General features: G+C 49.3%; 2 protein-coding genes across 6 annotated transcripts in view; both read left to right on the forward strand.

Moving 5' to 3' along the window:
• Positions 1–4,684, forward strand: part of KCND1 (potassium voltage-gated channel subfamily D member 1) — a 40,850-nt gene extending 36,166 nt beyond the window's left edge. For all 3 annotated transcript variants that reach the window (XM_072124927.1, XM_072124926.1, XM_072124928.1), the window contains exon 7: positions 1,295–4,684. In XM_072124927.1, coding sequence (XP_071981028.1) covers positions 1,295–1,496 — 202 coding nt within the window. In that variant the 3' untranslated portion in view covers positions 1,497–4,684. The remainder of the gene's footprint in view (positions 1–1,294) is intronic.
• Positions 4,685–7,851: 3,167 nt separating this feature from the next.
• The window catches only part of OTUD5 (OTU deubiquitinase 5), a 34,575-nt gene continuing 14,661 nt past the window's right edge, over positions 7,852–27,765 (forward strand). The window contains exons 1-2 of one of the 3 annotated variants that reach the window (XM_072124931.1): positions 7,852–8,396; positions 23,453–23,546. In XM_072124931.1, coding sequence (XP_071981032.1) covers positions 7,953–8,396; positions 23,453–23,546 — 538 coding nt within the window. In that variant the 5' untranslated portion in view covers positions 7,852–7,952. The remainder of the gene's footprint in view (positions 8,397–23,452; positions 23,547–27,765) is intronic. The other 2 variants (XM_072124930.1, XM_072124929.1) reach the window with 2 other exon arrangements.

Raw genomic sequence — 27,765 nt, forward strand, 5'->3', positions numbered from 1 at the left:
CACCTATGATCAGTGCCAGAGAGTGCCCCAGGTGCAGTGCCAGCCAGAGAGCTCCCCTAGTAGACAGTCATTTCTATCAGTGCCAGCCAGAGATAATGCCAGTATGTAACACCATTAACATTTCCAACTAGAAAGTGTCTCCATTAGATGCCAGAGGTTGCCCTGTGTGTGCAGTGCCAGGCAGTGGTGGTAGTGCCATACCTGGCCTGTTTCAGAGTGTTTGCCAGGCAGTGTCATATTTAATATTGCCATCCAAAGAGTACCAATAAATGCTGGAGGGTGACCGCCATATGTAAGAACAGAGCCAGCCGGATGCCAGTCAGACTGGCCGCATAAGCAATACCAGGCAGACTGTGAGCCCATTAGCAGTGGCAGTCAGACGCCCCGGGCGCTGTATAACTCATCCGCTGCCCGTCCATTCATCATCATACATCTTGTATGGCGCTGACCTGTCAGAAATGGGGGAGGATGTGGCAGGCATTTACTGCGGGATGGACAGGAGATTGGCAGCTGCTGATGTGGGCTGTCAGCGCTGACCTGGCAGTAACGTCTACTTACAGGTAAGTAAGGAAATGTATTCTGAACAGACTCTGAAATATTAATGTCACTTCTCTTAAAGGTGCGGGTTACCAGGTCTCTAGCAAAATGTCCTATATCTAGAGCCTGACTGCCAACTAAGGGGTGTGTGCCAACCTCAGCAGGGCAAGTAACCACATGCTGTAGGACTGGGTGCCCTCTACTATGAGGATGTATGAGCCATTGCCCTATGTAATAATGATCCAATAGTCAGAGCCGCCCCCCTCTTGTATGGTGCCGGACCTCCCTGAGGGAGACTGTTTCCATACGGTAAAACTAGATGTATACTATATACTGGATATTATAAGGTGGCCATACATTCCTACCCAGATAATTACAATCCGCTCCAGACGAGGTCCCGGGATCTGCGCTGCCGCCATTACCGCTACTTACTGGGTTTAACAGGAAATTCATGGCTTAAATAAATACATTAATAGCCATTAATAATGAATATGCTGCTCTGTGCGAGGAAGGTTCCATCTTAAGTCTTCGGTGGGGAGGGTGCGATTACAGACACCTCTGCCCAATACTGCAGACTCTGGTGCCACCTGTTGTCTCTGTTGGAAAGTTCTTATTGGGCCAGGACCAGACACATTTTCCTTGATTTAGTTCTAATTCAGAACTCCTGCCAGCTGCGCCACTCTGCCACCCAAAATCCTGAGATGTTACTTCCGTGTCTTATGTCTTTGTGGTTTTTGTCTTCTCTTTTCGGGTGAAGTCGCTCCAGTCTCAATGCCAAAACCCACGGGAACCTGAAGCTGAACTGCGAGACGTCCGATCTAACGGCGGCCATTATCAGCATCCCGACACCGCCTGCCAACACCCCGGATGAGCCCTCGTCACCAAACGCTGGCGTTGTGAGGAATTCCAGCGTCACCGCCAGATACTACCAGGAGACTGTCCGGATTTCCAGCTTGTAGGGTCCGGTATACCCCGGAGGGAGTGATTTCTCCAAACACACTGTGACACCACACAGACGCTGAACACCTCACATCGACCATATAGACCAGACAATCAACCCATCTCCACGTGGACAGAACCGACGCAAAAAAGCCATCCGACCAGAGACGCACCCGCCACAAACACCGTCATCATACAAAACAGCACAACTATAATCCTCTCATCATCACGTCTACCCGAATGAAAGGGTTAAAGGAAACCGGCATATTAAAAGCACACATATATATGAAGGGGGTGGTAGTGACTGGCAGGATATCAGGTAGGTCACCCCAAAGATTAGGGGGGTGCTGACCCCATGACCAGAGTGACAGCCCCATGTAAGTGGCCCGGGCTGGGCACAAGGACCCTCATGTAGGGTACAACATGGCAGAGCAGGGTGGAGTCAGGTAATTTATTTCCCCCACAAACCCCTTTAAGGACAACTGGTTATATGGGGTGTCACAGATTAAAGACCTTGAAGGAAAGGTTATGGAGTTTTAGGACCTCTACAGAGGTATGTGGTATAAGGACCTTTACAGATCCTGAAGGGAGAGTTATGGGGTGGACATTTACAGACCCTGCAGGTCAGGTTAAAGGGGTAACTGAAGAGCATTTATGGGTGTGAGGCCTTTTGACCATGAGCAGGTTTGATGCGTCACACTCGCATTGTGAACTTGCTAGAACATCTGACCCATCGCTCAGAAACCAGAACTGAACTCAGTATATGTGGGCAAGAGGCCTAAAGGTCAAGTTATAGGTATCAAGGCCATCACACATCATTACCCTCAGTATAAGGGACAGGTGCAGGTAAGTTAAGGTGTCAGTTTAATGGGTAAGTGAAGGTCAGTGTATGGGATCAGGTACAGGTCATTATCATCCATTCTCCGTGCACTCATATTCATCCTCACTCATACTCAGAGCCACGTCTTCTAGTTGGCCTGCCAGTAAGAACTTTCATAGGAACCGAGAGGAAACTCCGCCCTCACCTGTCCATCATACGCCCCTCACATTGGACACAACCCTTGATTGGACGGACGTTTCTGTAGTCTAGAGTAATGCACAATTCGAGAGGAAATCTATGCACATATTATTCCCCATGTATATGGCTGGGGGGCACAGGTGTGTACAGAGCCTGGACATGTATGATAGGTGTAGATACTTGTATATATATCTATAGGTATAGACAGCACAGTATAGATGGGAGGGTGCACAGCATTGTAGGTGTATATAGGTACAGCATGTATGTGTATATAGATGTACAGCACTGTATAAAGGCAATGTGTTCCAGGGTCTACCATGCAGAGCAGGATAAGGCGTGGGTTAGGTGACTATGCATAATAAAGCGGGGTGGTGGGCCGAGACCCCCTCCCGGGACTGGGGATGACTCCGTAAGAGCTTCTGACTCAGGGACACACAGATTTTCTTCTTCCTTTCTCGTCGGTCTTCATGTCTAAGACCCAAAAACCCCGTCTGATCCTTGCAACCAGTGAGCACTGCATGCCAGGACGACTCCGCAGCGTGACAGCGAGGGGCGCACCACTGGACCCCCACCCCAACTTATTTTATTTCCTTTTGTGCGATTCTTGCTGAGGTCCGATGTTCATCGTGCGATTGTTGTACAATCATTGTGCGGCCAAAGACTACGAAACAAAAAATAATCAGGTCACACGTGCGCAAGTCTGTGGCAATACAGTGGGGTGATGCCAGGGTGTGACGGCGCCATCTGCAGGCTCGCAATGGGCATTACAAGGGCCGTTCTATGCATGTTGTGACTTTCATATATGCACATGTGGGCACAATTCACACACAGCCATATGTGAGGGTGTCGGGGGGGGGGGGGATACGTATGGGTATTTTGAGCTTGACAGGGTGCCGTTCTAGGTACCTGTCCACATGGTCCTGATGTACAAGACCTGGGGCGAATATTTGGATTGTTTTCTTTCATTGTATTGCTTCTAGATAGCGTATTACTGTTATCCGTCCTCACTGAGGGGGGTCACATACTATCCGGCTCTGTACAGGTCCTCACATTACCATTGTCTCCTATTCTGGATAGCATCCCTGCCCCTGCCCTCGCTTTCAATGATGTCTGCAGAGCATTGCTTTCCTGTAACATCAGCCGTGTCTTATCTCTATACAAAACCTGCAGTGAGGTTTACTAGTCCATTGGAACTGCAGGTTATCCTTCACCTACCCTTGCTGCAGAGCATTGCACCTCTCTGTCTTCAGATAGATCCCGCATTGAATCTGCCGTCTCCCTAGCATATCACTCACCTTGTCCATGGCATTGACCCATCGCCACTCTGCAGGTCATTGCTCCGCTCTGCTGACCCTGCTCATAGTATCTGCAGAGCATCGCTCTCATGTTATGTGCAGAATGCTCTGTGTACTAAAATGCTTACCCTGTTCTAAAATCTTGATGGTAACTGCAATATCAGTCCAGAATATCTTCCGGTAGATGCAGAACATTGCACTTCATGCCATTAAACGCTGCAGGCCCCCACAGTTTCCACAGGATCTATTGCGTAAAAAGGGGAGAAAAGGCTCAGGCATGTCGGGGTCAACATGCTCCATCCTTTAGTTTTCGGGGGATAACTCACCTCCAGCAGCTATCCCTTCTACACACACTTGGCTTATGTGAGGTCTATGGCCGGAGAGGAGAACATCTCTTGCCCTGGAGGACTCATCCATACATCACACAGGAATTGTGTAGTGCACTATACCCCCTCTAGGGGCACTATACAACCCCCGGCTATTACATCAGGGAGGTTAAAGCCTTCTGGGACTTTGATATTGATGATCTATCATCATGTGATCTATAAGATCTGCACAGGGAAAATACAGATTTGGATAGCACTCACCCGGCCTCTGTGAGACATGAAGGGGCGGCTGGAGGATGTCTGCAGCACAAACCCCATGGGCGACCGCTCATGTTTCCTTAATATTCCCAAAGCCATGGATAGCGGCCGCTCACATCCATCCGGACCCCCAAATCATGAGCCCACTCAGAGCAAGTGTCACAATTTTGTCTTCCATGCATGTTATATGTCTGACTGTCGTCACCTGGATGGGGGAGGGGGATGTTCCAGAATCTGCATCTCATTTGTCCTTTTAAATTGATTATTTTGATGATAAGGAATCGAAATAAAAAAAAATTTAAAAATGGAAATGTATTTATTATTGTGATCAGTCATCACATATTATATAACGAAAGAGCTCTACTGCTGTATTATACATGTACATCACTTATGAGAGAGCTCTACTGCTGTATTATACATGTACATCACTTATGATGGGAGAGCTCTACTGCTGTATTATACATGTACATCACTTATGATAAGAGAGCTCTACTGCTGTATTATACAACACATATTATATGATGGGAGAGCTCTACTACTATATTATACATGTACACCACTTACGATGAGAGCTGTACTGCTGTATTATACAACACATATTATATGATGAGAGAGCTCTACTGCTGTATTATACATGTACATCACTTATGATGGGAGAGCTCTACTGCTGTATTATACATATACATCACTTATGATAAGAGAGCTCTACTGCTGTATTATACAACACATATTATATGATGGGAGAGCTCTACTACTGTATTATACATGTACACCACTTACGATGAGAGCTGTACTGCTGTATTATACAACACATATTATATGATGGGAGAGCTCTACTACTGTATTATACATGTACATCACTTATGATAAGAGAGCTCTACTGCTGTATTATACAACACATATTATATGATGGGAGAGCTCTACTACTGTATTATACATGTACACCACTTACGATGAGAGCTGTACTGCTGTATTATACAACACATATTATATGATGGGAGAGCTCTACTACTGTATTATACATGTACACCACTTATGATGAGAGCTGTACTGCTGTATTATACAACACATATTATATGATGAGAGAGCTATACTACTGCTGTATTATACATGCACATCACTTATGATGAGAGAGCTCTAGTGCAGCATTATACATCACATATTACATGATGAGAGCTGTACTGCTGTAGTATACATCACATATTATATGATGAGAGCTCTACTGCTGTATTATACATGTACATCACTTATGATGAGAGCTGTACTGCTGTATTATACATCACATGTTATATGATGGGAGAGCTCTACCGTGTATTATACATCACATGTTATATGATGGGAGAGCTCTACTGCTGAATTTTACATCACATATATGATGAGAGCGCTCTACTACTATACATCAAATATATGATAAGAGAGCTCTACTACTGCATTATACATCACATATTTTATAATAAGAGAGCTCTACTGCTACATTATACATCACATATTACATGATGAGAGCTGTACTGCTGTATTATACATCACCAATTATATGATGAGAGAGCTCTACTGCTGTATTATACATGTACATCACTTATGATAAGAGAGCGTTACTGTATTATACATCACATATTATATGAGAGAGCTCTACTGCTGTATTATACAACACATGTTATATGATGAGAGAGCTTTACTGCTGTATTATACAACACATGTTATATGAGGAGAGAGCTCTACTGCTTTATTATACATCACATATTATATGATGAGAGAGCTCTACTGCTGTATTATGCATCACATATTATATGAGAGAGCTGTACTGTGTATTACACATCACATATTATATGATGAGAGAGTTCTACTGCTCTATTATACATCACAAATTATATGATGAGAGAGCTCTACTGCTGTATTATACATCACATATTATATGAGAGAGCTCTACTGCTGTATTGTACATCACATATTATATGATGAGAGAGCTGTACTGCTGTATTATACATCACATAGTATGAGAGAGCTCTACTGCTGTATTGTACATCACATATTATATGATAAGAGAGCTCTACTGCTGTATTATACATCACATGCAATATGACGGGGGAGCTCTACTACTGCATTATACATCAAATATTATATGATGAGAGAGCTCTACTCCTGTATTATACATGTACATCACTAATGATGAGAGAGCTTTACTACTGTATTACACATCACATATTATGTGATGAGAGAGCTCTGCTGCTGCATTATACATCACATGTTATCTGATGAGAGAGCACTACTGCTGTATCATACATCACATATTATATGAGAGAGCTGTACTGCTGTATTATGCATCACATATATGATGAGAGAGCTTTACTGCTGTATAATACATCACATATTATATGATGAGAGAGCTCTACTGCTGTATTATACATCAAATATTAAATGAGAGAGCTGTACTGCTGTATTATAATCACATATTATATGATGAGAGCTGTACTGCTCTATTATACATCACAAATTATATGATGAGAGAGCTCTACTGCTGTATTATACATCACATATTATATGATGAGAGCTGTACTGCTCTATTATACATCACAAATTATATGATGAGAGAGCTCTACTGCTGTATTATAATCACATATTATATGATGAGAGAGCTGTACTGCTGTATTATACATCACATAGTATGAGAGAGCTCTACTGCTGTATTATACATCACATGCAATATGACGGGGGAGCTCTACTACTGCATTATACATCAAATATTATATGATGAGAGAGCTCTACTCCTGTATTATACAACACATATTATATGATGAGAGCTCTACTGCTGTATTATACATCACAAATTATATCATGAGAGAGCTCTACTCCCGTATTATACATGTACATCACTAATGATGAGAGAGCTTTACTACTGTATTATACAACACATATTATATGATGAGAGCTCTACTGCTGTATTATACATCACATATTATATGATGAGAGCTCTACTGCTGTATTATACATCACATATTATATGATTAGAGCTCTACTGCTGTATTATACATCACATATATATGATGAGAGCTCTACTGCTGCATTATACATCACATATATATGATGAGAGAGCTCTACTGCTGCATTATACATCACATTTTATATGATGAGAGAGCTCTACTGCTGTATTATACATCACATATTATATGAGAGAGCTGTACTGCTGTATTATACATCACATATTATATGAGAGAGCTCTACTGCTATATTATACATATACATTTCATATAATTTGGACAGGTCTTCCTCCTATAGCAGTTGTATTTGATTCTTGAATCAAATCACGTGACCAGCGCTGGATTTCTCTTCCATTTACGCCGTGGTTGTGCTGCAGCGGTTCCCATGGTAACTCTTCATCCAAGCCGAGTTCTGGAACGCAAACACGTACGTCATGACGTCAGCTGACCACGCACCGCTTCTGGTTCCGCCCCTTTGTATCCTCGCCAATCCGCGGCAGGGATCCGCCCCGTCACGTGGTGTAGGAGGACGTGTTGCGTAGTGACGCTCTGCCCGGTCCGGCGCTCGGTGTGACGCAGGCTCGGTGTCCGGTGAAGGTGACCGATGACCATCCTCCCTAAGAAGAAGCCGCCTCCCCCCTCTGACCCGGAGGACGGGGACCGGAGCGGCAGCGGCGGGGGGGACTCGCACTCTCACTCGCGCTCCGGGGCCCGGCCTCGCTCCTCCCCTCCCCCGCGCTGGGCCCAGGCCTCTCCTCCGCCCGGTGCGGGGGGGCCTGGGGGCGCGGGGCCCGGGGCGGACGGCCTGGGGGGCCTGGCGTGTTGTTGTTGTTGTAATGGGGCGGGGATAGGACCCGGCTGCTGCTGCTCCGGGCCCGGACACAGCAAGAGGCGGCGGCAGGGGGTGAGCGGCACCGGGACCGGGGAGCGGGGGCTGCCGGGAACCGGGAACACCCCGGACCGGGAGGACGGTGCCGGAAACAACAGCGAGGACGAGTACGAGACTGCGGCCCGCACCCAGGCCATAGACCCCGACATGGCGGAGCAGGTGAGAGGAGAAGGGGGTCACCGAGCACAGCAGGAGGGAGCTGTCATGTCAGGGGGGAGGAGGAGGGAGCTGTCATGTCAGGGGGGAGGAGGAGGGAGCTGTCATGTCAGGAGGAGGGAGCTGTCATGTCAGGGGGGAGGAGGAGGAGGAGGGAGCTGTCATGTCAGGGGGGAGGAGGAGGAGGGAGCTGTCATGTCAGGGGGGAGGAGGAGGAGGGAGCTGTCATGTCAGGGGGGAGGAGGAGGAGGGAGCTGTCATGTCAGGGGGGAGGAGGAGGAGGGAGCTGTCATGTCAGGGGGGAGGAGGAGGAGGGAGCTGTCATGTCAGGGGGGAGGAGGAGGAGGGAGCTGTCATGTCAGGGGGGAGGAGGAGGAGGGAGCTGTCATGTCAGGGGGGAGGAGGAGGAGGGAGCTGTCATGTCAGGGGGGAGGAGGAGGAGGGAGCTGTCATGTCAGGGGGGAGGAGGAGGAGGGAGCTGTCATGTCAGGGGGGAGGAGGAGGAGGGAGCTGTCATGTCAGGGGGGAGGAGGAGGAGGGAGCTGTCATGTCAGGGGGGAGGAGGAGGAGGGAGCTGTCATGTCAGGGGGGAGGAGGAGGAGGGAGCTGTCATGTCAGGGGGGAGGAGGAGGAGGGAGCTGTCATGTCAGGGGGGAGGAGGAGGAGGGAGCTGTCATGTCAGGGGGGAGGAGGAGGAGGGAGCTGTCATGTCAGGGGGGAGGAGGAGGAGGGAGCTGTCATGTCAGGGGGGAGGAGGAGGGGGCTGTCATGTCAGGGGGGAGGAGGAGGGGGCTGTCATGTCAGGGGGGAGGAGGAGGGGGCTGTCATGTCAGGGGGGAGGAGGAGGGGGCTGTCATGTCAGGGGGGAGGAGGAGGGGGCTGTCATGTCACGGGGGAGGAGGAGGAGGAGGGAGCTGTCATGTCAGGGAGAAGGAGGAGGAGGGAGCTGTCATGTCAGGGAGAAGGAGGAGGAGGAGGAGGGAGCTGTCATGTCAGGGGGGAGGAGGAGGAGCAGGGAGCTGTCATGTCAGGGGGGAGGAGGAGGGGGCTGTCATGTCAGGGGGGAGGAGGAGGGGGCTGTCATGTCAGGGGGGAGGAGGAGGGGGCTGTCATGTCAGGGGGGAGGAGGAGGGGGCTGTCATGTCACGGGGGAGGAGGAGGAGGAGGGAGCTGTCATGTCAGGGAGAAGGAGGAGGAGGGAGCTGTCATGTCAGGGAGAAGGAGGAGGAGGAGGAGGGAGCTGTCATGTCAGGGGGGAGGAGGAGGAGCAGGGAGCTGTCATGTCAGGGGGGAGGAGGAGGGGGCTGTCATGTCAGGGGGGAGGAGGAGGGGGCTGTCATGTCACGGGGGAGGAGGAGGAGGAGGGAGCTGTCATGTCAGGGGGGAGGAGGAGGAGGAGGGAGCTGTCATGTCAGGGGGGAGGAGGAGGAGGAGGGAGCTGTCATGTCAGGGAGAAGGAGGAGGAGGGAGCTGTCATGTCAGGGAGAAGGAGGTGGAGGAGGGAGCTGTCATGTCAGGGAGGAGGAGGAGGGAGCTGTCATGTCAGGGAGGAGGAGGAGGGAGCTGTCATGTCAGGGAGGAGGAGGAGGAGGGAGCTGTCATGTCAGGGGGGAGAAGGAGGAGGAGGGAGCTGTCATGTCAGGGGGGAGAAGGAGGAGGAGGGAGCTGTCATGTCAGGGGGGAGAAGGAGGAGGGAGCTGTCATGTCAGGGGGGAGAAGGAGGAGGGAGCTGTCATGTCAGGGGGGAGGAGGAGGAGGAGGGAGCTGTCATGTCAGGGGGAGGAGGAGGAGGGAGCTGTCATGTCAGGGGGGAGGAGCTGTCATGTCAGGGGGGAGGAGCTGTCATGTCAGGGGAGGAGGATGGAGCTATCATGCCGGGGACAGGGGGGAGGAGGAGGGAGCTGTCATGTCGGGGGGGAGGAGGAGGAGGGAGCTGTCATGTCGGGGGGGAGGAGGAGGGAGCTGTCATGTCAGGGGGGAGGAGCTGTCATGTCAGGGGAGGAGGATGGAGCTATCATGCCGGGGACAGGGGGGAGGAGGAGGGATCTGTCATGTCAGGAACAGGGGGGAGGAGGAGGGAGCTGTCATGTCGGGGACAGGGGGGAGGAGGAGGGAGCTGTCATGTCGGGGACAGGGGGGAGGAGGAGGAGGGAGCTGTCATGTCAGGGAGAAGGAGGAGGAGGAGGAGGAGGGAGCTGTCATGTCAGGGAGAAGGAGGAGGAGGAGGGAGCTGTCAGGGAGGAGGAGGAGGAGGAGGAGGAGGGAGCTGTCATGTCAGGGAGAAGGAGGAGGAGGAGGGAGCTGTCAGGGAGGAGGAGGAGGAGGGAGCTGTCATGTCAGGGAGGAGGAGGAGGAGGGAGCTGTCATGTCAGGGGGGAGAAGGAGGAGGAGGAGGGAGCTGTCATGTCAGGGGGGAGAAGGAGGAGGGAGCTGTCATGTCAGGGGGAGGAGGAGGAGGGAGCTGTCATGTCAGGGGGGAGGAGCTGTCATGTCAGGGGGGAGGAGCTGTCATGTCAGGGGAGAAGGATGGAGCTATCATGCCGGGGACAGGGGGGAGGAGGAGGGAGCTGTCATGTCGGGGACAGGGGGGAGGAGGAGGAGGAGGGAGCTGTCATGTCAGGGGGGAGGAGGAGGAGGGAGCTGTCATGTTAGGGGGGAGGAGGAGGGAGCTGTCATGTCAGGAACAGGGGGGAGGAGGAGGGAGCTGTCATGTCGGGGACAGGGGGGAGGAGGAGGGAGCTGTCATGTCGGGGACAGGGGGGAGGAGGAGGGGGCTGTCATGTCGGGGACAGGGGGGAGGAGGAGGGAGCTGTCATGTCGGGGACAGGGGGGAGGAGGAAGAGGAGGGAGCTGTCATGTCGGGGACAGGGGGGAGGAGGAGGGAGCTGTCATGTCGGGGACAGGGGGGAGGAGGAGGGAGCTGTCATGTCGGGGACAGGGGGAGGAGGGGGCTGTTGAGTTGGGAAGGCAGACAACACATACATGTAAGTGATGAATGTACAGTAGTAATGAAGCTTATTATCATACAATAACCAAGTTATTTAGGTAGAATATGTATTGTTATACCTTAGAACTACCGTATAAGAAATTGTGTTTATGCTGAACAATTTGTGGAAAAAAAAAACTGTTTTCAACAAAAATGTTCTGAATAATGCGTTTAGTGGTCACGTGGCTTCTCCCATACAAGATGGCGCTCCTGTGATGGGACGGTGGCACTAAGCGCTGCCGGTGTTATGTGATCATTTGTATCTTCAGGGTTTCTTCATTACTTTGATGCTGTATTGGGATAACATGATAAAGCACTGGTACACTCGCCCTGTCATGTGCCCGGGGACCTCGCCCGCCAGGCCTGTGCCCACCACATGTTACATGACAGATTCATCTGCTGGACTTATCTTGTTACTCCTGGACTAACTACAGAGTTGGGAGTTACTGTGCTCCTTATAATGATTGCAGGTCACTGTGTGGTAGTAGTGGTAGATGTGTCCCGGGAAGTGGGGGAGTAAGACTGCCAGAATATTATAGCAAGTCTAGAAAGAGCGGAAAGGATTCAGATGTTTGTTTTATTGCAGCCAATTGGCGAGATCAAAAAGTTCTTTTTTTTTTCTTATTTTCTCTGCATCATCTTGAAAAAATAACCTGTAGATATTTTTGCTAATTTATTAAACAAGAAAACTGAAATCTCACCTGGTGATAAGTATTCAGCCCCTTTGCTGGGGGGCTCATATGTAACTCACACGCTCCCCATTTCCTTCTGGTCCGTAAGATGGTTCTCGTCCTTCATTAGCGCCCGGCTGGGTTTTATTAAACTGACGTTTTAAAGGAAATCATTAGAAAAAAACCAAAAATGACTCCCCTCCGCTCCTCGTGATGCTGATCCCGGCGCTGTCCTTTGCTGGTCTTTACCCACCCTGGGACGAAGCTTATCATCAGCAGCTCAGAGCCCAGGGATACCCCCCCCCCCCCTCCTGTGCCGGGAGCATTGGGGAGCGGGGTGACGTCATGCAAAAGGCGTGAAGTAACGTCCCCCTACCAACATGGGAGAGGGGGGTGCGGGGTATCCCTGGGCTCTGAGCTGCTGATGATAAGCTTCGTCCCAGGGTGGGTAAAGACCAGCAAAGGACAGCGCCGGGATCAGCATCACGAGGAGCGGAGCGGAGGGGAAGACGAAGAACCCTAAGATCCGTGTGGCTCAGCTCCAGAGATGCAGGAGGGAGATGGGAGTCTCCTATCACTGCAGCCTCCAGCAGTCGAGTCTTTATGGCAGAATAAGGAAGCCTCTCCTCAGTGCAAGACATATGAAAGCCGCACACAGTGTGCAAAACACAAGGATCCCAGACTATGAGAAATAAGATTCTCTGATCTGATGAGATTGAACTTTTTGGTGATAATTCTAAGTGATGGAGAAAACCAGGCGCTGCTCATCACCTGCCAAATCCAATCCCAGCAGTGACACATGGGGGGCAGCATCAGGCTATGGGGGGGACAGGATCGCTGGGGGCAATGGAAGGAAAGATGAATGCGGCCAAGTACAGAGATATCCTGGATGAGAACCTCTTCCAGCAGCTCTGGACCTCAGACTGGGCCGAACCTTCCAACAAGACAATGACCCTAAGCTCACAGCTAATAACACAGCAGAGGCTTCACAACATCTCTGTGACCATTCCTGACTGACCCAGACAGAGCCCGGACCTAAACCCAATGGAGCATCTCTGGAAAGACCTGAAAATGTCCTCCACCAACGTTCACCATCCAACCCGAGGGAACTGGAGAGGATCTGCAAGGAAGAGGCAGAGGATCCCCAAATCCAGAGGTGAGAGACTCATGGCTGTACTAGGTCAAAACTGAACAAAGGGGATGAATACTTGTGACCAAGTGATATTTCAGTTTTTCTTGTAGATATTTTTGCAGATTAATTAAAGAACTTCTATATTTGCCCTATGAAGATGGAGGCAGATTGAACATTAATGAAGGAAAGAACTTACAAGAATTGGCTGCAACGAAACAAAGAGCGAAAAATGGGCTCTGAATACTTTCCGTATGGTCCTGGAATCAGCTTCATGGAGATTGACGATTCGTCCCTTCTGTAGTTTATGTAGCTTCAGCAGCTTTTGGAGGACCTTCCTGCAGCCCTGAAATGTCTCTTGTGTACATGTGTTTTGAGAGGTTTTGGTGACTATGGGCCCCCTAGAAGATTTGGGCCCTGGGTTACTGCCAGAACCACTTATATAATAATCCAGCACTGGTGTTTGGCATTAGATGCGGTTGTTGCAGTAGATGTGTCCTGGAGATTATACTCCGTACTGTGCGTGTTATATTATATTTGTGTATGTTCTCCTGGCACTTGTGTGGTTATGTTACACACCCGCCAGTACTGGGGTCATGTGACCCGGCACCTGTCCCTGCTGGGATATGGCAGGAATGTGCTGGCTGCTGCGGGCCCATTGTCATATGCACATCCTTACTATGTCACACGCTTATCCTCATGCACCCTGGATCCAGCCCACTCTGACACTGGAATGGGCAGTACACGATTTTGGTATTGTAACGACCCCTCATCTGTGAGAGGTACATGATCTGCACATGTTATGAGGTCTCTGTGCTGGCTCAGGTGGCCCATATTCTGCTGACAGTCACAGTCCAATGAGGGCGTCCAGAACTGAGGCAGAACATCGGTGCAGGAGGCCGGGTAGGGTACAGCCGAGTCATCTCCTCCTGCTCTGTGTCCTCACTGCTCCCGGCTCCTCTCCTGCCGCTCCGATTTGTGTCCTCTCGGCTCCTCACTGCTCCCGGCTCCTCTCCTGCCGCTCCGCTCTGTGTACTCACTGCTCCCGGCTCCTCTCCTGCCGCTCCGCTCTGTGTACTCACTGCTCCCGGCTCCTCTCCTGACGCTCCGCACTGTCCTTACTGCTCCCGGCTCCGCTCTGTGTTCTCACTGCTCCCGGCTCCTCTCCTGACGCTCTGCTCTGTGTCCTCACTGCTCCCGGCTCCTCTCCTGACGCTCCGCACTGTCCTTACTGCTCCCGGCTGCTCTCCTGACGCTCTGCTCTGTGTCCTCACTGTGTGTATGAGATACTCCTATACACATGACTGACAGCCTGTATGATGGTGTGAGGCTGTATAATGCTGTGCTTCCTGGTGCTGGCGCCCCCTGCAGCCTGTGTGTGTAGGAGAGATACAACCGCTCCAGGGTGCAGCCATGTCAGGTATTTGTGTAGCTGATGTCTGTGTCTCTCACCTGTATATTAGGAGGATGCAGCATGTCAGCAGATGCAGCACACACACTAGCAATGCTTTACTATACATTACACACAGACATGAGCAGGGGGAGGAGAGGGGAGGGGTAACAGGGGTGACATCACTGCCTCTGACCATGTGACCAGCCTCATTTACATGATAAAGAATAGATGATTTTACAATGAATAATGTATGAAATAACTAGATAAAGGCTGGGATGGGATCCTTGTGAGCTGCTCCAACAGGTAGAGGTGACAGGACTAGTGGCAGAGACCTGATGACAGGTGTCCTTTAAGGGAAATTTCAGCATTTTTATAATTTATTCCATTTGTGGGGTTTGTCCATTTTATCACTTAGGAAGCTTCTTATCCTTCTTGTCTTTAGGTTTCTCTGTAACTTGTGGTCGTTATCTGGTTTGATGTGAAATGAAATAGGTGACAGTGTATTTCCTCAGCAATGTCCCCGTGTCACCCGAGTGCTGCGGTCATAGCGGTGCATCGTGTACAGGGTTATGTCTGCACTGCCCATCCTCACCACCAGGTGGCGCCTGCATCCACTGATTATACATCATACAGAAGACTACTGTATACCGGGAGCACCCCAAGACCTCGGACTGTGCCTAGAGCCACACATTGTTCCCCGGGTCCTGGGTGTATATCCGGAGCCGCCATCCTCTATATACACATTGTTCCCCGGGTCCTGGGTGTATATCCAGAGCCGCCATCCTCTATATACACATTGTTCCCCGGGTCCTGGGTGTATATCCGGAGCCGCCATCCTCTATATACACATTGTTCCCCGGGTCCTGGGTGTATATCCGGAGCCGCCATCCTCTATATACGCATTGTTCCCCGGGTCCTGGGTGTATATCCGGAGCCGCCATCCTCTATATACGCATTGTTCCCCGGGTCCTGGGTGTATATCCGGAGCCGCCATCCTCTATATACACATTGTTCCCCGGGTCCTGGGTGTATATCCGGAGCCTTCATGCTGCTGGATGTGGTTCTGGTTCCGGTTCTAGCTTGTATATTATGGGTGTGAGGAGGATTTGGTAACTTACATTTCCCTGCTTACGATGCTTTACATTGTATTGTGATGCTGTATTACCATGACTGACTTGGTTTCACCACTGGGGGGCAGTATTCTACTCTTGTTAGTGAGGCGCAGCGAGGCACCGAGACCTCGCAGGGAGACGGGTAATGTTTGATGTTGCAAATTCACCCAGAATATTGATAAAAACCTTGTTCTCTCCTATACAGTGTCCAGTGGTACCTGCACCTGTAATACATGCGCCTCTAGTGGCAGGGTGGAATACAAGGGCAGATTATACAATTTGGGGTTATTCAGAGGAGACCACGTTACCATGTACAACTATCTGACTGGTCAGTAAAAGGAGCTCTCCATATATCTTTTTATACCTAGTCCTGAAATCAGGACAAAGGGGCATCCTCTACACCTAGAGGAGAGGAGGTTCTACCATCACCATAGACAGGGGGCATCCTCTACACCTAGAGGAGAGGAGGTTCTACCATCACCATAGACAGGGGGCATCCTCTACACCTAGAGGAGAGGAGGTTCTACCATCACCATAGACGGGGGCATCCTCTACACCTAGAGGAGAGGAGGTTCTACCATCACCATAGACAGGGGGCATCCTCTACTCCTAGAGGAGAGGAGGTTCTACCATCACCATAGACGGGGGCATCCTCTACACCTAGAGGAGAGGAGGTCCTACCATCACCACAGACAGGGGGCATCCTCTACACCTAGAGGAGAGGAGGTTCTAACATCACCACAGACAGGGGGCATCCTCTACACCTAGAGGAGAGGAGGTTCTACCATCATCATAGACAGGACCATCCTCTACACCTAGAGGAGAGGGGGTTCTACTATCACCATAGACAGGGGACATCCTCTACACCTAGAGGAGAGAAGGTCCTACCATCACCACAGACAGGGGGCATCCTCTACACCTAGAGGAGAGGAGGTTCTAACATCACCATAGACAGGGGGCATCCTCTACACCTAGAGGAGAGGAGGTTCTACCATCATCATAGACAGGGCCATCCTCTACACCTAGAGGAGAGGAGGTTCTACCATCGTCATAGACAGGGGGCATCCTCTACACCTAGAGGAGAGGAGGTTCTACCATCACCATAGACAGGGGGCATCCTCTACACCTAGAGGAGAGGAGGTTCTACCATCGCCATAGACAGGGGGCATCCTCTACACCTAGAGGAGAGGTGGCTCTACCATCACCATAGACAGGGACATCCTCTACACCTAGAAGAGGAGGTTCTACCATCACCATAGACAGGGGGCATCCTCTACACCTAGAGGAGAGAAGGTCCTACCATCACCATAGACAGGGGGCATCCTCTACACCTAGAGGAGAGGAGGTTCTACCATCACCATAGACAGGGAGCATCCTCTACACCTAGAGGAGAGGAGGTTCTACCATCACCATGGACAGGGGCATCCTCTACACCTAGAGGAGAGGAGGTTCTACTATCACCATAGACAGGGGGCATCCTCTACACCTAGAGGTGAGGAGGTTCTACCATCACCATAGACAGGGGGCATCCTCTACACCTAGAGGAGAGGTGGTTCTACCATCACCATAGACAGGGGCATCCTCTACACCTAGAAGAGGAGGTTCTACCATCACCATAGACAGGGGGCATCCTCTACACCTAGAGGAGAGGAGGTTCTACTATCACCATAGACAGGGGGCATCCTCTACACCTAGAGGAGAGGCGACTCTACCATCACCATAGACAGGGGGCATCCTCCACACCTAGAGGAGAGGAGGTTCTACCATCACCATAGACAGGGGGCATCCTCTACACCTAGAGGAGATGAGGTTCTACCATCACCATAGACAGGGGGCATCCTCTACACCTAGAGGAGTGGTGGTTCTACCATCACCATAGACAGGGGGCATCCTCTACACCTAGAGGAGAGGAGGTTCTACCATCACCATAGACAGGGGGCATCCTCTACACCTAGAGAAGAGGCAGCTCTACCATCACCATAGACAGGGGACATCCTCTACACCTAGAGGAGAGGAGGTCCTACCAACACCATAGACACGGGGCATCCTCTACACCTAGAGGAGAGGAGGTTCTATCATCACCATAGACAGGGAGGCATCCTCTACACCTAGAGGAGAGGAGGTTCTACCATCACCATAGACAGGGGACATCCTCTACACCTAGAGGAGAGGAGGTTCTACCATCACCATAGACAGGGGGCATCCTCTACACTTAGAGGAGAGGAGGTTCTAACATCACCATAGACGGGGGCATCCTCTACACCTAGAGGAGAGCAGGTTCTACCATTACCATAGACGGGGGCATCCTCTAAACCTAGAGGAGAGGAGGTTCTACCATCACCATAGACAGGGGCATCCTCTACACCTAGAGGAGAGGTGGTTCTACCATCACCATAGACAGGGGCATCCTCTACACCTAGAGGAGAGGAGGTTCTACCATCACCATAGACAGGGGGCATCCTCTACACCTAGAGGAGAGGCGACTCTACCATCACCATAGACAGGGGGCATCCTCCACACCTAGAGGAGAGGAGGTTCTACCATCACCATAGACAGGGGGCATCCTCTACACCTAGAGGAGATGAGGTTCTACCATCACCATAGACAGGGGGCATCCTCTGCACCTAGAGGAGTGGTGGTTCTACCATCACCATAGACAGGGGGCATCCTCTACACCTAGAGGAGAGGAGGTTCTACCATCACCATAGACAGGGGGCATCCTCTACACCTAGAGGAGAGGAGGTTCTACCATCACCATAGACAGGGAGCATACTATACACCTAGAGGAGAGGAGGTTCTACCATCACCATAGACAGGGGGCATCCTCTACACCTAGAGGAGAGGAGGTTCTACCATAACCATAGACAGGGGGCATCCTCTACACCTAGAGGAGAGGAGGTTCTACCATCACCATAGACACAGAACATCCTCTACACCTAGAGGAGAGGAGGTTCTACCATCACCATAGACAGGGAGGCATCCTCTACACCTAGAGAAGAGGCAGTTCTACCATCACCATAGACAGGGGGCATCCTCTACACCTAGAGGAGAGGTGGTTCTACCATCACCATAGACAGGGGGCATCCTCTACACCTAGAGGAGAGGAGGTTCTACCATCACCATAGACACAGAACATCCTCTACACCTAGAGGAGAGGAGGTTCTACCATCACCATAGACAGGGAGGCATCCTCTACACCTAGAGAAGAGGCAGTTCTACCATCACCATAGACAGGGGGCATCCTCTACACCTAGAGAAGAGGCAGCTCTACCATCACCATAGACAGGGGACATCCTCTACACCTAGAGGAGAGGAGGTCCTACCAACACCATAGACAGGGGGCATCCTCTACACCTAGAGGAGAGGAGGTTCTATCATCACCATAGACAGGGAGGCATCCTCTACACCTAGAGGAGAGGAGGTTCTACCATCACCATAGACAGGGAGCATCCTCTACACCTAGAGGAGAGGAGGTTCTACCATCTCCATAGACAGGGGGCATCCTCTACACTTAGAGGAGAGGAGGTTCTACCATCACCATAGACAGGGGGCATCCTCTACACTTAGAGGAGAGGAGCTTCTAACATCACCATAGACGGGGGCATCCTCTACACCATGGGTCCCCAAACTTTTTACATAGGGGGCCGTTCACTATCCCTCTCAGACCGTTTGAGGGCCGGACTAAAGTTTAAAAATAAATAGCAGTACATGTGACCACATCCATAATACACTGGCACCCCCCTCAATTATTTCCTATGCTGCCCCCACCATTAATTATTTCCTATACTGCCCCTCATAATTAATTATTTCCTACTCTGCCCCTCATAATTAATTATTTCCTATGCTGCCCCTCACCATTAATTATTTCCTATGCTGCCCCCACCATTAATTATTTCCTATGCTGCCCCTCACCATTAATTATTTCCTATGCGGCCCCCACCATTAATTATTTCCTATGCTGCCCTCACCATTCATTATTTCCTATGCTGCCCCCACCATTAATTATTTCCTATGCTGCCCCCACCATTCATTATTTCCTATGCTGCCCCTCACCATTAATTATTTCCTATGCTGCCCCCACCATTAATTATTTCCTATGCTGCCCCCCACCATTAATTATTTCCTATGCTGCCCCTCACCATTAATTATTTCCTATGCTGCCCCTCACCATTAATTATTTCCTATGCTGCCCCCACCATTAATTATTTCCTATGCTGCCCCCACCATTAATTATTTCCTGTGCTGCCCCCACCATTCATTATTTCCTATGCTGCCCCTCACCATTAATTATTTCCTATGCTGCCCCTCACCATTAATTATTTCCTATGCTGCCCCCACCATTAATTATTTCCTGTGCTGCCCCCACCATTCATTATTTCCTATGCTGCCCCTCACCATTAATTATTTCCTATGCTGCCCCTCACCATTGATTATTTCCTATGCTGCCCCTCACCATTAATTATTTCCTATGCTGCCCCTCACCATTAATTATTTCCTATGCTGCCCCTCACCATTAATTATTTCCTAAGCTGCCCTCACCATTCATTATTTCCTATGCTGCCCCTCACCATTAATTATTTCCTATGCTGCCCCTCACCATTAATTATCTCCTATGCTGCCCCTCACCATTAATTATTTCCTATGCTGCCCCTCACCATTAATTATTTCCTATGCTGCCCCTCACCATTAATTATTTCCTATGCTGCCCCTCACCATTAATTATTTCCTATGCTGCCCCTCACCATTAATTATTTCCTGTGCTGCCCCCACCATTCATTATTTCCTATGCTGCCCCTCACCATTAATTATTTCCTATGCTGCCCCCACCATTAATTATTTCCTATGCTGCCCCTCACCATTAATTATTTCCTATGCGGCCCCCACCATTAATTATTTCCTATGCTGCCCCTCACCATTAATTATTTCCTGTGCTGCCCCCACCATTCATTATTTCCTATGCTGCCCCCACCATTCATTATTTCCTATGCTGCCCCCACCATTAATTATTTCCTATGCTGCCCCTCACCATTCATTATTTCCTATGCTGCCCCCACCATTCATTATTTCCTATGCTGCCCCCACCATTAATTATTTCCTATGCTGCCCCCACCATTCATTATTTCCTATGCTGCCCCCACCATTCATTATTTCCTATGCTGCCCCCACCATTAATTATTTCCTGTGCGGCCCCCACCATTAATTATTTCCTATGCTGCCCCCACCATTCATTATTTCCTATGCTGCCCCCACCATTAATTATTTCCTGTGCGGCCCCCACCATTAATTATTTCCTATGCTGCCCCCACCATTAATTATTTCCTGTGCTGCCCCCACCATTCATTATTTCCTATGCTGCCCCCACCATTAATTATTTCCTATGCTGCCCCTCACCATTAATTATTTCCTATGCGGCCCCCACCATTAATTATTTCCTATGCTGCCCCTCACCATTAATTATTTCCTGTGCTGCCCCCACCATTCATTATTTCCTATGCTGCCCCCACCATTCATTATTTCCTATGCTGCCCCCACCATTAATTATTTCCTATGCTGCCCCTCACCATTAATTATTTCCTATGCTGCCCCCACCATTAATTATTTCCTATGCTGCCCCTCACCATTAATTATTTCCTATGCGGCCCCCACCATTAATTATTTCCTATGCTGCCCCTCACCATTAATTATTTCCTGTGCTGCCCCCACCATTCATTATTTCCTATGCTGCCCCTCACCATTCATTATTTCCTGTGCTGCCCCCACCATTCATTATTTCCTATGCTGCCCCTCACCATTAATTATTTCCTATGCGGCCCCCACCATTAATTATTTCCTATGCTGCCCCCACCATTAATTATTTCCTATGCTGCCCCTCACCATTAATTATTTCCTGTGCTGCCCCCACCATTCATTATTTCCTATGCTGCCCCTCACCATTCATTATTTCCTGTGCTGCCCCCACCATTCATTATTTCCTATGCTGCCCCTCACCATTAATTATTTCCTGTGCTGCCCCCACCATTCATTATTTCCTATGCTGCCCCTCATAACTAACTATTGGCCCCCAGTCGCCACAATCTTTTTTTTGATAAAAAATAAAAACCCTGTACTCACCTAATTCTTCTATCTTCTTGCCCTGTCTGGGCAGGAAGGGGTGCGCGGGTGTGTGATGACGTCATCGCGCGGCCGCGCAGCTTATTTCATGGAGCAATGTGTGCCGGGGTTGTATTCCGGCCACATCGCTTCAGTAATAATGCTCGAGCGCCCGTTTCCGGCCGCACTGAGCACTATACAGGGACGGGCAGGAGCTTCCTGTCCAGACGGAGGCTCCTGCCCGACTGTCAAAGGCCGTGGGTGCCCGGTGCCGGTGCGCCAAGCGCCGGGGGGCCGGATCAAAACGGTCCGCGGGCAGCATGCAGCCCACGGGCCGTAGTTTGGGGAACCCTGCTCTACTAGAGGAGAGGCCATACTACCTTCACTATAGAGTGAGACTGCGGAACCACAGGAGGTTGTTATGGCGGATCCTTTTTTTCAAACTGCTTTATTGACCAGAATCATGAAATATACAGCTGCATTATACACAATTATTTGGTACACACACAAAATAAAATTGTAACTGTATTGGAAACGCTTTGTTCCAGTAGTTGCTCGCTCAATCTAGCACCGCCTACCCTACAGCATGTGTGTCTCCATAGCTGTGGTTTGCTGTGTTACAGTCGTATCATAGGTGGACGCCATGTCATAGTACAATGCAACCACATGAACATTACAATGCAGACAAAACATTACTTGTGGGTCATTCTGGTAACTCTGGATCTGTAGGTCCTTATCTTATGACTGTTTAGTTTGAGCCTCTTCAGTGAGCTCTAGTCTGAGTGCCCCAGATCTATTCCCCAGGGTCTGGGCTGTAGGGGGCCCACACCTTTCACTCCATGCCCAAGTAACTTGTCAGTGAAGGGACATGCAGGTATTGCCCTGAGTCTATGCGGTGAATAGTGTGTCTCACCTGAGTCACACCATGTGCCCCAGATTCTTCCGAACTTATCTGGACTATTCCTGTGTTTGTAGGAGACTGCCTCATGGGGAAGCATTTGATTGATTTTCTGCTTTCCACATTTGTACTGTCGGCGTTTTGGGGTCATACTACCGGAGCGCTATACATTTTCTTGCTATGGCGGATACTTTGCACTTGCTTAGAAGAGGTCTGGATAACTTTCTTGAGAGTAAATATATGACTGTTGAGTTTTTGTGGCTGCTCTACCATACAGATGTTGCTCATCTTCTAGGTCAGTGATGGCGAACCTTTTAGAGATCGGGTGCCCAAACGACAACCAAAACCCACTTATTTACCATGAAGTGCCAACGTGCCATTTTAAGCAGTAACTTATTGCTACCTGTTCTTCCACTTCTTTAATTGTATCGGCCACTTGAGGCCACCAATATAGTTGAAACAAGGTGGGAAAATTCAGACTATCATTGTAGCTTCTCTCCAGGGTCTCTCTGCACTTCTTTTCACACCTTCTCACTTTTCCTGCAGTTCCAAACAGTCAATGAAGTGTCCCTGTAAAATAGTGCTGAGCGCAGCTTCTCATAAGTTGCCTAGGACTGCAGGAAGATTTCATGGATTTGTTTCTATTTGGTGAACTCTATCCTGGGCTGATGGCCTGAGTGCCCACAGAGAGGGCTCTGAGGTTCGCCATCACTGTTCTAGGTTATACACTGATGTATAGTATGGAGTCTTCCAGGTTCACCATCTTTATCTTTATTTTAGCAGGAGAACTGGTTTGAGAAGGCATTGCAGGAGAAGAAGGGATTTATCATAAAACAGATGAAGGAAGATGGCGCCTGCCTGTTCAGAGCGGTCGGTGAGTCCCTTGTTGGATCTGCTCTTCACACTGTATATAGGATTGTGTATTCTAGGAATGGATGGGGTGTAGAGCCAGAAGGTCCCTGCTCTGTGCACCCAGCGCACCGGCCACCCATTATTATACTCCAGCCGCTTATCCCACCTCAATCTTCTTCTGTATTCTGAAGCGATAGGGTGGCATAGGATGCTAGGAGTGGTAGTCTGTGTGGGCAGTCCTGCAGCCTGCGCTGTGCATGCGTGGCTGTACCAGATACTTGCAGGCACGGCTAGGCGTCTCCAGTGACTCAGCAGCCGGCTCGTGGAATAGTGACTCAGCTGGGAGGAATCCTGATGTGTCATATTCTGGGCAGGGAGGCTGGCGGACTGCGGAGGGCGCTAGTTTCTCTTCCCCTGACATTACAGGTGCTGGATGTAGATTACACCCCTGTGTATGAGCAGGTCACACATGGCCATAGGTTCTGTGTATGTATTATCTCGGTCACAATTGTAGGCACAATGGAAGTCGCCTTCAGTTGTATCGCTCATGTCTCACAGAGCAATAACATGCATGGTGAACCCCCCCATATGGTACAGGCACAGTATCTCCCTAGGGATATAGACATGACTGCAATTTGTCAGAACACACATCGTCTTAGTCCTCTGCTCATTGCCTTGTTGGTGTCTCCAAACATGTCTAACCCTAACCCTCTGCTCCATGTACACCGTGTGCTGTTAGGAATTCCAGAAGGTTCACTTACTGCAATTGTTAGCTAGATGGGCCCAGACTAATTTGCATCTTTCATTCACTGACAGCAAGCAGATGTGGTGAGGGATATACGCTCATGTGTATCAGACAGCGGCTGAAGTTCTCGTGTTGCAGCCTTTGTATTAGTTTCTGCACCTGCCTTCATCTTCCTGTTGTTGTAGGTTTTTCTCCTTGGCCGGGGGAGGGGAGTTTTCCCCCTGATATAGTAATTTCCAGTAGCCATGAGGGCCGTAATCTCTGTAATTACCCAGATATCATACAGGAAGTGACATCATGGTTTTCCCTTTGAAACTTGATCTTTTTGAAAGCCGTCAAAGACTCGGGCTGTAACATCAAAAACATTGTTGTAGTCACACAGGATCATCTCTCGCACCTTCACAGCGTCCAATGGGTGTTAGAGGAAAGCAACAAGAGGCCCAGGGGGAGATACTGCCAGGGGGCTAGGGTCTCTGAGGAGGGGGGCGTCCCAGCCGGGGCTAGGGTCTCTGAGGAGGGGGGCGTCCCAGCCGGGGCTAGGGTCTCTGAGGAGGGGGGCGTCCCAGCCGGGGCTAGGGTCTCTGAGGAGGGGGGCGTCCCAGCCGGGGCTAGGGTCTCTGAGGAGGGTGACGTCCCAGCCGGGGCTAGGGTCTCTGAGGAGGGTGACGTCCCAGCCGGGGCTAGGGTCTCTGAGGAGGGTGACGTCCCAGCCGGGGCTAGGGTCTCTGAGGAGGGTGACGTCCCAGCCGGGGCTAGGGTCTCTGAGGAGGGTGACGTCCCAGCCGGGGCTAGGGTCTCTGAGGAGGGTGACGTCCCAGCCGGGGCTAGGGTCTCTGAGGAGGGTGACGTCCCAGCCGGGGCTAGGGTCTCTGAGGAGGGTGACGTCCCAGCCGGGGCTAGGGTCTCTGAGGAGGGTGACGTCCCAGCCGGGGCTAGGGTCTCTGAGGAGGGTGACGTCCCAGCCGGGGCTAGGGTCTCTGAGGAGGGTGACGTCCCAGCCGGGGCTAGGGTCTCTGAGGAGGGTGACGTCCCAGCCGGGGCTAGGGTCACGGAGGAGGGTGACGTCCCAGCCGGGGCTAGGGTCTCTGAGGAGGGGGGCGTCCCAGCCGGGGCTAGGGTCGCAGCAAAGGATGATGGGGCTGCCTGGTATTAGGGTGAGAAATGATATTACTTGTAATGTAGGAGTAAATACTAGTATTCATAGTGTATATAGGAGGGAGGTTATTACTCCTGGTATAGTGTATATAGGAGGGAGGTTATTACTCCTGGTATAGTGTATATAGGAGGGAGGTTATTACTCCTGGTATAGTGTATATAGGAGGAAGGTTATTACTCCTGGTATAGTGTATATAGGAGGGAGGTTATTACTCCTGGTGTAGTGTATATAGGAGGGAGGTTATTACTCCTGGTGTAGTGTATATAGGAGGGAGGTTATTACTCCTGGTATAGTATATATAGGAGGGAGGTTATTACTCCTGGTATAGTGTATATAGGAGGGAGGTTATTACTCCTGGTATAGTGTATATAGGAGGGAGGTTATTACTCCTGGTATAGTGTATATAGGAGGGAGGTTATTACTCCTGGTATAGTGTATATAGGAGGGAGATTATCACTCCTGGTATAGTGTATATATAGGAGGGAGGTTATTACTCCTGGTATAGTGTATATAGGAGGGAGGTTATCACTCCTGGTATAGTGTATATATAGGAGGGAGGTTATTACTCCTGGTATAGTGTATATATAGGAGGGAGGTTATTACTCCTGGTATAGTGTATATAGGAGGGAGGTTATTACTCCTGGTATAGTGTATATATAGGAGGGAGGTTATTACTCCTGGTATAGTGTATATAGGAGGGAGGTTATTACTCCTGGTATAGTGTATATATAGGAGGGAGGTTATTACTCCTGGTATAGTGTATATATAGGAGGGAGGTTATTACTCCTGGTATAGTGTATATATAGGAGGGAGGTTATTACTCCTGGTATAGTGTATATATAGGAGGGAGGTTATTACTCCTGGTATAGTGTATATATAGGAGGGAGGTTATTACTCCTGGTATAGTGTATATATAGGAGGGAGGTTATTACTCCTGGTATAGTGTATATATAGGAGGGAGGTTATTACTCCTGGTATAGTGTATATAGGAGGGAGGTTATTACTCCTGGTATAGTGTATATAGGAGGGAGGTTATTACTCCTGGTATAGTGTATATAGGAGGGAGGTTATTACTCCTGGTATAGTGTATATAGGAGGGAGGTTATTACTCCTGGTATAGTGTATATAGGAGGGAGGTTATTACTCCTGGTATAGTGTATATAGGAGGGAGGTTATTACTCCTGGTATAGTGTATATAGGAGGAAGGTTATTACTCCTGGTATAGTGTATATAGGAGGGAGGTTATTACTCCTGGTGTAGTGTATATAGGAGGGAGGTTATTACTCCTGGTGTAGTGTATATAGGAGGGAGGTTATTACTCCTGGTATAGTATATATAGGAGGGAGGTTATTACTCCTGGTATAGTGTATATAGGAGGGAGGTTATTACTCCTGGTATAGTGTATATAGGAGGGAGGTTATTACTCCTGGTATAGTGTATATAGGAGGGAGGTTATTACTCCTGGTATAGTGTATATAGGAGGGAGATTATCACTCCTGGTATAGTGTATATATAGGAGGGAGGTTATTACTCCTGGTATAGTGTATATAGGAGGGAGGTTATCACTCCTGGTATAGTGTATATATAGGAGGGAGGTTATTACTCCTGGTATAGTGTATATATAGGAGGGAGGTTATTACTCCTGGTATAGTGTATATAGGAGGGAGGTTATTACTCCTGGTATAGTGTATATATAGGAGGGAGGTTATTACTCCTGGTATAGTGTATATAGGAGGGAGGTTATTACTCCTGGTATAGTGTATATATAGGAGGGAGGTTATTACTCCTGGTATAGTGTATATATAGGAGGGAGGTTATTACTCCTGGTATAGTGTATATATAGGAGGGAGGTTATTACTCCTGGTATAGTGTATATATAGGAGGGAGGTTATTACTCCTGGTATAGTGTATATATAGGAGGGAGGTTATTACTCCTGGTATAGTGTATATATAGGAGGGAGGTTATTACTCCTGGTATAGTGTATATATAGGAGGGAGGTTATTACTCCTGGTATAGTGTATATAGGAGGGAGGTTATTACTCCTGGTATAGTGTATATAGGAGGGAGGTTATTACTCCTGGTATAGTGTATATAGGAGGGAGGTTATTACTCCTGGTATAGTGTATATAGGAGGGAGGTTATTACTCCTGGTATAGTGTATATAGGAGGGAGGTTATTACTCCTGGTATAGTGTATATAGGAGGGAGGTTATTACTCCTGGTATAGTGTATATAGGAGGGAGGTTATTACTCCTGGTGTAGTGTATATAGGAGGGAGGTTATTACTCCTGGTATAGTATATATAGGAGGGAGGTTATTACTCCTGGTATAGTGTATATA

The sequence above is a fragment of the Engystomops pustulosus genome, chromosome 9, assembly GCF_040894005.1.
Source record: "Engystomops pustulosus chromosome 9, aEngPut4.maternal, whole genome shotgun sequence".
In the NCBI taxonomy this organism is placed as follows: domain Eukaryota; kingdom Metazoa; phylum Chordata; class Amphibia; order Anura; family Leptodactylidae; genus Engystomops; species Engystomops pustulosus.